We start from the raw sequence: 14197 nt of genomic DNA, 5'->3' as shown, positions 1-14197 counted from the left end.
AGAGTCGGTGGTTGAGGTTAGACGGATGAATGATAGATTGATGACTATTAAGTTGGTGGTTGGAGAGTGCACCCTAAACATCGTTAGCGCCTACGCCCCGCATGCGGGCCTAGATGAGGAGGTTAAGCGGCGATTCTGGGAGGGGTTAGATGAGATTGTACGTCAAGTACCGCCTACTGAGAGGCTATTTATAGGAGGGGATTTCAATGGTCATATTGGGTCGACCGCAAACGGCTATGGCGAGGTGCATGGAGGCTTTGGTATTGGGAAGAGGAACGGAGGAGGTACTTCGCTGTTGGACTTCGCTAAGGCTTTTGGGTTGGTAATTGCGAACTCTAACTTTTCGAAGAGGGATGAGCATTTGGTTACTTTCCAAAATGCTATGGCGACGACTCAGATTGACTATATCCTCCTTAGGAGGTATGACAGAGGGTTGTGTAAGGATTGTAAGGTTATTCCGAGTGAGATACTCATGACGCAATATGGGCTCTTAGTGATAGATATTGGTATTATGTTAAACAGAAGGAACAAGTTCAATCGCGGACGACCGAGAATTAGGTGGGGTGACTTGACTAAGGATAAAGCCAGGAATTGGAGGGGCAGTTGTCGGCTACGGGAGCCTGGAGGAACACTGGTGACGCGAGCATTATATGGTCGACGACAGCAAACTGTATAAGGGAGGCTGCGAGAGAAGTGTTAGGGACCTCGACGGGCGTTACTGGCAGGCACAAAGGAGACTGGTGGTGGAATGAAGTGGTCCACAGTAAAGTGGAAACGAAGAAGACAGCATACCTAAAATTAGTATGGAGCACTAGTGAGGAGGAGAGGAGGGCGTGCATGGAGTGGTATAAGGTAGCTAGGAAGGAAGCAAAGTTGGCGGTAACAGAAGCTAAAACTGCAGCCTATGGCCGTATGTACGAGGAACTAGGGAAAAAAGGCAGAGAGAAGAAGTTATTCCAGCTGGCGAAGACGAGAGAGAGGAAGGCCCGGGATTTGGACCAAGTGAGATGCATCAAGGACAACGATGGTAAAGTATTGATGGAAGATGCTCAAATTAAGAGGAGATGACAGACTTACTTTCATGAACTTCTGAATGAAAAAGGGGATCGGGATATTGTGCTAGGTGAACTGGAGCATTCCGAGAGTCACCGTGACTTTGGGGACTGCAGGCGCATCGAGGTTGAGGAGGTCGTGGGAGTTATGCGTAAGATAAGAAGGGGTGGAGTGACCGGGCCAGATGAAATTCCGATTGAATTTTGGAAGCGTGTGGGTAGAGCAAGCTTGGAGTGGCTGACTGGACTGTTTAATGTTATTTTTAGGACGAAGAGGATGCCGGAAGAGTGGAGGTGGAGTATAGTGGTTCCGTTGTATAAGAACAAAGATAATATCCAGAGTTGTAACAATTATAGGGGTATCAAATTACTGAGTCATACCATGAAGGTTTGGGAGAGGGTGGTTGAAGCGAGGGTGAGGAGGACAGTGTCTATATCCGACAACCAGTTCGGGTTCATGCCAGATCATTCTACTACGGAAGCTATACACCTTATTAGGAGGTTGGTGGAACGGTACAGGGAGAGGAAGAAGGATCTGCACATGGTGTTTATTGATTTAGAGAAAGCGTACGACAAGGTTCTTAGAGAAGTTCTCTGGAGATACTTAGAGGCAAAAGGCGTGCCGGCTGCCTATATTTGGGAAATTAAGGACATGTATGATAAAGCTAAGACTCGGGTTAGGACTATAGGAGGCGACTCTGAGCAGTTTTCAGTTGTTATGGGGTTACACCAAGGTTCTGCGCTCAGCCCGTTCTTATTTTCCCTGGTGATGGACGTATTACCACACCATATTCAAGGGGAGGTACCATGATGTATGTTATTCGCCGATGACATACTTCTGATTGATGAGTCGCGAACTAGTGTTAACGAGAGGTTAGAGGTCTGGAGACAGGCCCTTGAGTCTAAGGGTTTCAAGCTGAGCAGGATGAAGACGGAATACCTGGAGTGTAAATTCAGCACTAAGCCGAGGGAAGTGGGCGTGAAAGTGAGGCTTGAATCACAGGTCATAACAAGTAGTGGAAAATTCAAGTACCTTAGGTCGGTTATCCAGAGGGAAGGGGAGATTGATGAGGATGTCACACACCGTATTGGAGTGGGGTAGATGAAGTGGAGGTTAGCATCCGGAGTCTTGTGTGATAAGAGAGTGCCACCGATACTCAAAGGTAAGTTTTACAAAGCGGTAGTTAGACCGTCCATGATATATTGAGTTGAGTCTTGGCCTGTTAAGAACTCACATATCCAGAAGATGAAAGTAGCATAAATGAGGATGTTGAGGTGGATGTGTAGATACACTAGGATGGATAAGATTAGGAATGAAGACATTCGGGAGAAGGTGGGCGTGGCTCCCATTTATGACAAGATGCGGGAAGCGCGACTCAGATGGTTCGGATACGTACAAAAGTGAAGCCCAGATGCCCCGGTAAGGAGGTGTGAGCAGCTGGCTTTGGAGGGCACGAGAAGCGGTAGATGACGGCCTAAGAAGTATTGGGGAGAGGTGATCAGGCAGGACATGGCGAGGCTTCAGATTTCCGAGGACATGGCTCTTGATAGGAAGTTGTGGAGGTCGAGTATTAGAGTTGTAGGTTAGGAGGTACATAGTTGAGTCTCCCTTACTTTGTACCTTTGTGAGGCTAGTCTGGTAGGGTTTTTGTCGATGTCAACTAGTTGCAAGGTTGTGTCTTACTACGCTTTTATTTTTCATAGTGTCGGGTCTATGTATTGTCTATCGCGTTTGCTTTGCATCTACTTTCTCATTTTCATGATGTTATTTTTCCTATGGTTTCTATTGGTGATACTGATATTGTCTCTTTTTATTTTCTTGAGCCGAGGGTCTTTCGAAAACAGTCTCTCTACTCCCTCGGGGTAAGGGTAAGGTCTGCGTACACACTACCTTTCCCAAACCCCACGAGTGGGATTTCACTTTCTAACTAACGTCTATCAGAAAGCGGTGGCCTTTACATTACATTTCTGGCCTTAGATTTCTGCTCCAGGTCTAGCCTAACAACAGAATAGCTCTGGATAATGCTGGAAGCAGTTTTCGCAGTTGTTGTATAGGCGACGTAGAGGATTTGCCCAGATTAAATTTTTAATGTTTCGTAGCTTTGACTCGGTAAAAGTTCTCAGTCAAATTATACTTTTAGAATATTGATGATGGATGTGTAGCAAACTGAAGTCAAACACATATAGTGGGTAAAGAAGACATAATACAAGTATACGAGGCACAGGAAATAAAATATGAGAGTACACGAGGCATAGAAATAATATACTAGTACCTAAACTTCTAAAGGGAAAAAAATGAAGAGAAACTGAAGTATTTGGATAAACACATTTTTTTTTTAAAGCATAAGGGATTGGCCCGTATTGGAACGTTTGTACAATATGGAGTGTGAACTTCATTTTGCTTTTTTACTTTTTGAATTTTCGTTTTAAACACGTTGGTATTAGAGGTGTATATGGATCGGGTTGATTTCGGTTTTTATCAGAACCAAACCAAACCAACTATATCGGTTTGGATTGGTTCGATTTTGTTGAGTTTTTCGGGGTTTTGTTACTTAAATATTATTTTAATCTTACTTTGTTAAATTTTTGATAAGTAAATATATGATTAGTAAAAATATAAAAAATTGACAAACATATTATCTATTAAAATATTCTTATGAAAGAATTTTCTTAGTAACACATAAGTAATAATTATTTTTTTAGTCATCTGACAATAATTTTTCATTGATATACACTTTCAAGATTAACCGAATTTGGTGATTAAACATAAAAATAAATATGATACCTAAATAATAATAATCTATTTAATTTTTTATTATCAAAATATCACGTCAAATTCGAAAAATATATAAGAATCTAATAGATCTTGAATAGAAAAATAAGGAAGTTAACGCATTTCAATAAAACTTGATAAGAAAGTGATCATACAACACATTGTTTAAAGTTAATAAAAATGGAGCACTTCATATTCTATTAAATATTACATCCCATAAGAGAATTCCAAATATTTCTAGACATTTTTTAAAGAAAATTTTAAATAAAGTCTTAAAAGTATATATAAAAATTATATATTTATATGTCGGTTTGGTTTAAATTTTTTTACTCAATACCAAATCTCATCGAGTTTTTTAATCGGTTTGATTTGACATTTCGGTTTGGTGCGATTTTTCGGTTCGGTTTGTACCCCTAGATGATACATACATAAATTATAGGCGAAGTGCACAAATAGCTATCTTAGAGATGTTACTTAGGGATTAGTCTATACTTACTTTATCCTGAAAGATTTTGAACTAAAAATCTTAATTTTAAGACATTTCAGGACATGTGTGTCCCGAAAAATCGAACCGGTGAAAAACTAAAATGCATGACGCACTGGCTAGTTTCTAAATAACTGTCCTTTAGAGTGACTACCTGGTTTCATTCTACATAAATATCAATAACAATTTTAAATTCACACTGGATATTAGTTTAACGTTCTTCTGAAAGACAAATCCAGAATTTGTCCTTAAGATTTGTCTTCCTTCTCATTCTTAATAGCAAAAATAATCATAGTGCTTAGCATTGAATCTAATTAATTGGGAAAAAAGGGTCGTGACTAACAATCAAGCAGATCTTGAGGATTAATACAATCCCATAATCTACTTTTAATATTGTAATAATGTTATGTCACAGCCGATGGTCATGGTGCCACGTGTGAGTTCACATGTCTTAATTATACGTTAACGATGGCAATAATCACCAAATTAGTGTATAAGTGGCCATTAGCATTTAGCTATAGTACTGGTTTAGTGGTATTATACGTCATTCCATATGTAATCAAAACTTTATTCCTTTAATTAGAATCAGTAGTTTTGACAAAAATGTTCATACATGAGCATTGCTATTTCTGCAAGAGTAGCGTTTTTAATTGATTCATAGAGTGAATCTGTTTAATTTCAGAGAAAAACGTTTTTGTCCTGAAAACATTGCATGTATGTTTTTATAAAGATGGATTTGAGACGAAATGGTTGACTCCTTTCGGAATAAGTGGAGAACTAATGTTTGTCTCTTAATGATAAAGTAAAATGAATATAGATTTTAATAAATATTTAAATAAGCCAAGAAAAAAACTAATTAAATACGCGAGATATAACTTAGATAAACTCATCATTTCTAAGTTAACATAAAAATAGTAACATCAATAATATTTCTGTCTCAGAAACATCAATATATATATATATATATATATATATATATATATATATATATATATATATATATATATATATATATATATATATATATTGTGGTGTTTTGCTAATTTTCTTACTATGTTTGATTTTCCTTTCTATTGAAGGAAGGTGCAACATATTTATCATAATTGAGTTTTCCTTCTTGTAAAAGAAAATTATAAATTTCTCATATTTGGCTAGTCCCTTTTCTTGTAGGAAAATGTTTAGACTTCTATAAATTGAGGATCTTTCTTTCTCATTCATTAGCATCCACAATGTAACCATATGAGGTTTGAAAGTCGTGTTTATGGGGAGAACTTTACGGGACAAGTGTTAGTATCTCTTGTATTTGCCTCTTTGTGAGGTTGTTCTCTCGATATTTTGTACTCTCTTTTATATAGTGGATTGCTCATCTTCGGCGTGGACGTAGGTCAATTGACCGAACCACGTTAAATATTTGTGTCTTTTTTGGTACATTTCTCTTTTCTTATCTGATTTATCGTCGTTCAAGATTTGCTTTACTAGCTTCTGCATGACACTTGATTATTTTGATCCTAATATATACAGTGGCGAAGCGAGAAAATTTAATAAGGGTTTTCAACCTTTGCCAGTGGACTATGCAAGGGTGTTCAGTGGGCTATGTAAGGATGTTCAAGGTCTATTTTTAATCAATAATAAATAATATTTTACCTTATACGTAGTATAATTTTTCGGCGAAGGGTGGTCAGTTGACCACCTTTGGGCCAACTATCCCATATATATATATATATATATATATATATATATATATATATATATATATATATATATATATATATATATATCCTGTCCTTACCTTTTCTGCATGCATTTTTTCTTTTCTTAGGTTTTGCTTTAACACGTCTTAGTACTAAAGATTAAGAAACCAAGGCCAGATTCAATCAAAGAAGGGGTCATATATTAGTTTGGAAAATGCCATTCAAAGGATGTAATATGTCCCCAAAAGCATATATGCGGATAGAAAAAAAGGTTATTTGACCATTGACATCATAAGAAAGTGTTTGAATCATGACAAATAGTACATAAATCTTTACTTTTCATTTTTATGTCTCAAATTTAGGTCACCTTATGTTTAATTTTATTTATTTATGTTAGTTAAATACTTTGACCGCTTCTTTTAACAAAAAATATATTATAAAGTAGCTCCACGGAAGCTTGATGTACGTTATTGGTCAGCACATATTTGGGTTGGTTTTAGCAGACACACTCTCTCTCTATACGTGGGGTTTGTCCCATTATGTAACAATTAAAGATTGTTTATACAAGATCAAGAAAAGCAACAAAAACATCTTTACCATCCCCGAATTGAATTGCCACAATAATTCCCAAAGGCTTTCTTCATGTGCAAAAATAATTCGGAAGTAGAATGTTAGGATTGGGAACCCAGGTAGTACGGAATATAGCCAAATAACGGTATAATGACAATAATAAAGACAATGAAAGTTGATAATAACAACAATTAAAGTAGATAAAGAAGACACAAATTTAACGTGGTTCGGTCATGACCTACGTCCACAAGTGGAGAGGGGCAATTTACTATAACAATAAGAGTACAAAATTAGAGTAAATACTCTAATTAATCCCAAATACCCTAAGGGAATAACCTCACAAGATCACTCCAAAGAAAGGGTTCACATAAGTGCTTCCCAACACTAACTCTCATACAAAACACTCTTAATAAAGGAAGAAAGGAAGAAACAAGAAATGAAAACTCAAGTCTTGTTGGTGTGTTTCCAAATGAGTAGAAAGTCCTCATTATATAGGAAGAGAAGAAAGAAATGCTTGGCCAACAATTAGCCATATCCTCTCAAAATACAAGGCCATTTATTTGGCCAACAAGGCCTTAAATAAAAGACTCCAAATGTGCTAACAAGGCTCACAAAAAAAAAAAACCTAAAAATAAGGCCGCCTTTTACATAAAAGTATTGTAGTAAATAAATATAGCTGGATTCAGAAAAGAGTACAAGATTTAGGAAGAAGATTCATTAATTAAATGAATCTAATCCTTTATATTATGACACGAACCTGAATATTATTACGTGCATGTGAGTCGTCGTAATGATCTAATACGATATATGCCGTGCAGATTTACAAGCTCCACCGTGCAATTTGTTTGTATATTAATTATGGTTTGCATCAGGTATACGCATTGCAAGAAAATATAAAAATGGAATAAAAATCAGAGAAAAGAAATCTAACCTTCAATGAGAATATTGTTACGTTCATTTCCAATGGCAAAGATTCCAGGGCAGTATATACTTGTTAACATAATTTTAAATTTTGTAAGTCTAATCATTTCTAGAAACAATCTGCCTCTTATTTTCTAAATGTCTGTTAACAGAACGAAGCATCCTAGCTCATTGTCAGATTCTATGTTTTGCCAAGAAACAACGCTTTAAATTAAAGAATTGAAGTTAGAAAAGACTTAATGTCATTAGAAAACAAATACTATCCTTTTAAAAGTTAAGAACACAAAAGAAACACACCTACGATCTCCTACTTTTTGTCTTTTAGGTCTAAAAAATGAACACATGATCCGACATGATGATTGTGATTAAACCTACAACGTAGTTTTTAAAGTTGCAACCGAACAGCCAAGTGTATCCTTATGTTATCCATTGGTTTGACATACAAAGCTCATACTCGCCGACATTTACTTGCATTAGAAAAATAATAGCCTTCCGCAATAATTCAGTACGACATTGATTAATTAAACAATTGAGTCATAAGTTACAAGCTCATTAAGTTCATTTCCATGCACATATTTCATAAGGTATAAAGTGTTGAATGAAGATGTAGTTTGTTAGCAATTAAGTACGAGAACCGATTATGACACTAACGTTCAGTATTTGTATTGGCCCGACTAATTCAAATTGACGATATGTATGACCCATTTGTGATAACTCCAATTTAATTAGGGGTTAATTTGTAATTGTATAAAAAAAACAAAAGATAATAATAAGAAAACAAAAAAAACAAAGAATTAAGGAAAAAGAGGGACAAAGCGCATTCAGAAGTAAAAAACGAAAGAAACGCAGCAGAAACATATTAAGAAACGGAAGCAGAACGCAAAAGCGGAAAAAGAAAATGCAGAAGGAGAAAAGAAAAGCAAGGGAGAAAAAGAGAGGAAAAGAGAAGAGATTTTCAGCCAAATCATCAAGGTAATGATCCTTAACTTTGTATTCGAGTTTATTACTTGATTATGAGAAGATTTTATGATAGAAACATGAAAAACTTTTCAGAAATTGCTATAGTGTAGCTTAGGGTTGTTCAACCTAATTCATTAATTTGAAAGGGCAAACGTTATCAAAATTTGATTTTGATTAGTGTTCTGGAATTCTATCGTCGAGGAGAATCCGTTGGTGGTCATGGTACGGGAATTCTGACCCATTAACCAGAGTTGACTTTTTGGGTCAACCTCTGACTACGAGTTAGACTTGTTATAAAAATTAAAGGGATATTCGCCTTATCATTCTAAACTCGTTTTTGAGTAGTTTGAGTTGATCCGGAGACTCGAGAGTATAGTTTTGAGTTATTGGCAAGAGTGCTTGGATTGTGAATTCGAGGTAAGTGAGACTTTAAGTTTTGATGCTTGCTTTTCCATAACCCGTTTTGAAAGTATGTTTTGTCTGTCTGTGTTGGGACGAGCGTGCGCTTGGCAGAATTGGTGGTCTTTGACCAGCCGCAAATATATATTATTTTGTAAAATAAAAGTTGAAATTATTTAATAAGTGATTTGTGGTGTGGTGTGATGTGGCGTAGCCTCGTGCTATGGCGTTGGGGCGTTAGAAATTATTTCTTCGCTGTCGTAATATATTAGGGGAATTGTGTATGCTGTTGTTGGGGTTTTTGATTAATTTCCTGCACCGCCGTTTATAATAAGTCCTTAGTGTAGATTGTGCTGAGATATGTAGCGTTATTGTTGAATAATTGTTGGGACCTTATATAGTAATTATATGGTCAAAGAATTTCTGTGCATATTATTTATGTGCTCGTTTTGTGTTTGTATTTTGTAGCACTTGTTCTATAGGTACTTAGAGTGGCGGGTCGAGGATCTTACTGGGTTATATTTACTATAACTCACTCCTTACCTATGTCTATGCAGATATTATTGGTGAAGACGGAGTTAGTAGCTGACGAGTTCGCTAGAGTTGATTCAGTTATTGAGTTGAACCGCCGCATTGTTCGTGGAGGCCGCCAAAAGAGTCTTTATTATTTATTCGTATGATATCTTTTGTAATTCTCTTAGATGCTCCATGGTCTAGTGTGGGATTTGGGCTAGAGTTTTCAATTTAATATTTCGAGAAATTAACTGTTCGCAATCAATTATCAGATTATTGAGATGCTCGTTTAATTAATTAAATGCTGCAAATTAATGGCTAAGGTATGAAAGTATTGTTCGCTTGGCGGGTGGTGTATGCTGGGTGCTAGTCACGTCTAGGGGTAGTTTGGAACGTGACACTATTAAAAGGAGAAGTGCTCTCTACTAGAATTTTTCTAGTACTAGGGTTCGGAAAAATTCTATCCATCCCACCATGACCCTTTAATAATCTAGCTGATTTAAATTCTAAGGGTTCTAACATTTAAGGCTTTTAGCATTGAAACCATTATATTTTTAAAATTATGATTTCATATCTACCATTTCTTTCAATTTTACTAATTTTTACATAAATTTATAATCCACCTTGAAAGTTGTAGGTTTATTGAACCCGTAGCTATAATGCTACCTCCGCCGCCTATACTCGATCACATAAGGGTTTTCAAGAAATTTTCGAAAGTCTGCAACAAATAATGAACAAGTATTAATGTTTTGTTCATTATCTTGAAGACTTTTGTAGAAAGTTTTAATGACATTGGCAAGTTTCTTAAGAGAATATATAGTGCATATTTTAAATGACATTCGAGTACACTCAGGGCGGAGTAGAAGTTCACACGGGTGAGTTTATAATTTTTGCTCAAATAATATATTTTTGTATGAAAAACTAAGTACGTATTAATGTTTCTGACCTCTTATATATTTATCCGGAGAGTTGGTGTTTGGTAGGAAGATTAGAAATTAAAGAGGGAATCTTAACAGTTCATAACTAGTGCGCTATTAGCACACACTTACGTACTAATCACCTACCGTATCTCAAGATTGTATTTTCAAAATAATTACTCTTACGCGTGCGTGTAGATCCACAATATGTAGCACTGCGAGTTACAAGTATAAATAAGGCATCACTTCCCACTTCATAGTTCATTCCAAATATTACAGGACTTTCTACAAACTAATATTCAAAGTGTCAAAACAGCTTCTTTTACCACTTCATTTTATTGATCATCTTTGATTTTCTCTACAACTTTCAGAAGATGGTGTTCATTTCAGGCAACGTCCAAAAGCAGCAGCTTCTTTCAAAAATAGCCACAAATGATGGACATGGAGAAAACTCAGCTTATTTTGATGGTTGGAAGGCTTATGAAAATGATCCTTTTCATCTCTCTAACAATCCAAATGGAGTTATTCAGATGGGTCTTGCAGAAAATCAGGTAGGAGATAAAAACAACATATTCTCTGCTCTTTTCTTGATAAAATGGCTAAAACTGAACAACTTTTAGAGTTTTTATTAATTTCTCTATTTTGATGTATTTTGCAGCTTTGCTTTGATTTAATCCAAGAATGGGTGGTGAATAACCCAAAAGCCTCTATTTGCACAACTGAAGGAGCTGAAGATTTCAAGGATATTGCCATTTTTCAAGACTATCATGGCTTGCCAGAGTTTAGACAGGTATGATATTTTATTTTTCTAAAAAAAAAAACTTACAAATCCAAATTAGTAGTTGCTATTTTTTTTTTTGTTCATTAATTATATCGAACGTGAGCCTGGGAACAACAATAAAAGATGTGTCCGTCTGACCTATAAGTCACGGATTCGAGCTGCGCAAGCAGCCACTACCCCTTGCATTAGAGTAAGCTGTCTACATCACACCTAATGGGTGCTGCCCTTCCCGAACTCTGCGCGAATACGAGATGTATTGCGTACCGGCTGCTTTTTTTTTTTTTTTACATATTATATTTATTCAGTGTTCTAATTACCTTATGGAATGTATATGAATCTTAATTTCAGGCAGTTGCAAGGTTTATGGAGAGAGTAAGAGGAGACAAAGTCACATTTGACCCAAGTCGCGTAGTAATGAGTGGAGGAGCAACAGGAGCTCATGAAATGTTGGCTTTTTGCTTGGCTGATCCTGGGGATGCATTTTTGGTTCCTACTCCATATTATCCTGGGTAAGAAGTTAAAACTTTATTTCTTTTAATTATTCAAAATTTACTGGCCTGATTAATTTCAATTAATATAGCATAAAACCCACTAAACAATATCACCATCGAATTAAGAAAGCCCCAAAAGAAGGAAAACCTTTTTTTTTTAGAATCCTTACCAACTCATAATATACTGATATTTTCTCTAATTAAGAAATTCCTATCTAATCTTTTTTCTTCTTTCATCAACTTGGGGACTCTTATCTTTTACAAATCACTATCATAAGTGACTTCTCTTGACCTACAAAATTTTAAACTTATTTTGGGTGCTTGGACCTAGTTGAATTATTGATGTGGGACATGAAATCAACTACTCATCAACACAAATTAAAGAAAGTAGGTCCTCTAGTATACATCTCATAACTTACTGGCCTTTAGTGACAAAGACAAAAAAATTCACAGATCATATACCCACTTTTGGTTAATTAACTTGTGTCATTGTCAATTTATTTATCATTTTGCCCCATAAAGTCATTCATAATTCATTTTTATTAAAAACACTAGCGAACTAGCGAATATAATAGCCTGCCTCTGATCAGATATGTTTCCTCAGTTATCTCAAAGGACAACTAGGCCATGTTACAAAGCATAAAAAATGTTGCATGTTCTTCAAGTTTACTTTTCAGCACAAGGAAACAAAGTAAAGAAAAAAACAAAGAAGATGTTTTATATTTACTAAAGAGGGTCAAAATATATAAAAATAAACCATGAAGTTGACAAGGGGTATCAAAATATAGTAAAGAAATAATTTTACCTAGCTACACAGTATAATTTTTCCTAGAAGGGTGTCAGTACATATGGCTCCGTCATTGATTATCAATATATTTTTACGTAATGTAGCAGATAATCTGCCTTGGTTGTGGTACTAAAGTAAAATTTTCAATTGTATTGCAGATTTGATAGAGATTTGAGGTGGAGAACTGGTGTACAACTATTTCCTATTGTTTGTGACAGTTCTAATGATTTCAAGGTTACTAGAAAAGCCTTAGAAGCTGCATATGAGAAAGCTCAAGAATCCAATATCAAAATAAAGGGTTTGCTTATAAACAATCCATCAAATCCATTAGGCACTCTTCTTGACAGGGACACACTCAAAGACATAGTAAGTTTCATTAATTCGAAAAACATCCACTTAGTTTGCGACGAAATTTATGCCGCCACTGTCTTTAATAAGCCAAATTTCATCAGCATTTCCCAAATACTAGAGGAAAACGTTGGATTATGCAACCAAGATTTGGTACATATTGTTTATAGCTTGTCAAAGGATTTGGGATTTCCAGGATTCAGGGTCGGAATTGTTTACTCGTACAACGACACAGTAGTCAACATTGCTAGAAAAATGTCGAGTTTCGGGCTGGTTTCAACTCAGACACAACATTTGATTGCATCAATGTTATCAGATGAAATTTTCGTCGAAAAATTCATTGCTGAGAGTTCTGAAAGGCTGGGGAAAAGGCAGGGGATGTTCTCTAAAGGTCTAGCACAAGTTGGAATTAGTACATTGAAGAGTAACGCAGGTTTATTTTTTTGGATGGATTTAAGAAGGCTACTAAAAGAGTCAACATTTGAAGCTGAATTGGAACTGTGGAGAATTATTATTAATGAAGTGAAACTTAATGTTTCACCAGGTTGTTCTTTTCATTGTTCTGAACCGGGCTGGTTTAGAGTTTGTTTTGCGAATATGGACGATGAAACTATGAGAATTGCTTTAAGAAGGATAAGGAGTTTTGTGCTTCAAACAAAGGGTATTACTAATAAAGTTGCTGCTTTCAAGAAACAATGCAGTAGGAGCAAACTTCAAATCAGCTTATCATTTCGAAGATTGGATGATTTCAATTCACCAGCTCATTCTCCAATGAATTCTCCTTTGGTCAGGACTTAAAAGAGAAAATGGCTTGTTCTTGTTGTTTGTTTAATAAGAGGAGAAGAAAGAATTCTCTGTTACAGTGATGAGTGATAGATTTTATATATATATTCAGTATTTGATTTCAAAGTTCATTCCATTTTGAGCAGTTGAAAGAAGAAAAGATAAGAAACAAGTTTCAGAGAGTGCTCTGGATTTTTGTCATCTGAATTTTTTCTATGATCCCATCAATGTGCAATGTATCAAAAAGAGATTCATTGTGGAATTTTCTGCTCTTGTTTTTTATTATTAACCTTCTTGAGGAAAAGGAGACTCAAAGTTGTAACAAGAACATCTACGTGTACTTATAGTAAATATTATTACTGGTGTTCTTGAGAAATTTTATCTTGATTTTCAATTGTATACCAAAAAGCGCGAAATATATAGTTGCAACAAAAAGTTACTCCCTCCGTTTCAGTTTAAATGAGGTAATTTGACTCGACATGGAGTTTAAGAAAAAAAAAGAAAACGTTTGAAACTTGTGATCTTAAAAACTTACGGGGTAAAAGTTTTGTGGGCCATGACATTTGTGTGGTTATAAAAACTTCTCATTAAGGTTAAAATGGGTAAAATAAAGAGTTTAAAGTTGAGTTATTTTCAAATTTAGAAATGTGTCATTTATTTTGGAATAGACTAAAAAGGAAAGTACATCATCTAATTTGAAACGGAGGAAGTAGTAATTAAGCATTGG

General features: G+C 35.5%; 1 protein-coding gene across 1 annotated transcript; it reads left to right on the top strand.

Moving 5' to 3' along the window:
* The first annotated feature begins 10534 nt into the window (after positions 1–10534).
* LOC107762799 (1-aminocyclopropane-1-carboxylate synthase) lies at positions 10535–13846 on the top strand. Its single transcript, XM_016581192.2, has 4 exons — positions 10535–10831; positions 10939–11070; positions 11410–11570; positions 12498–13846. Exons 1-4 carry the CDS (start codon positions 10655–10657, stop codon positions 13483–13485), a joined length of 1458 nt encoding a protein of 485 aa, XP_016436678.1. The 5' UTR covers positions 10535–10654; the 3' UTR covers positions 13486–13846.
* The last annotated feature ends 351 nt before the right edge of the window (positions 13847–14197 follow it).

Source organism: Nicotiana tabacum, chromosome 23, assembly GCF_000715075.1.
Source record: "Nicotiana tabacum cultivar K326 chromosome 23, ASM71507v2, whole genome shotgun sequence".
In the NCBI taxonomy this organism is placed as follows: domain Eukaryota; kingdom Viridiplantae; phylum Streptophyta; class Magnoliopsida; order Solanales; family Solanaceae; genus Nicotiana; species Nicotiana tabacum.
Note: the sequence above shows the minus strand (reverse complement) of the source record. Positions and strands in the feature narration are given on the sequence as shown.

Bases quoted from the DNA above. Each gene is read 5' to 3' on its own strand.
- LOC107762799 (XM_016581192.2), top strand. From the start codon at position 10,655: ATGGTGTTCATTTCAGGCAACGTCCAAAAGCAGCAGCTTCTTTCAAAA. The intron at 10,832-10,938 runs GTAGGAGATAAA...TGTATTTTGCAG, and splicing joins TGGGTCTTGCAGAAAATCAG to CTTTGCTTTGATTTAATCCA. The intron at 11,571-12,497 runs GTAAGAAGTTAA...ATTGTATTGCAG, and splicing joins CCTACTCCATATTATCCTGG to ATTTGATAGAGATTTGAGGT.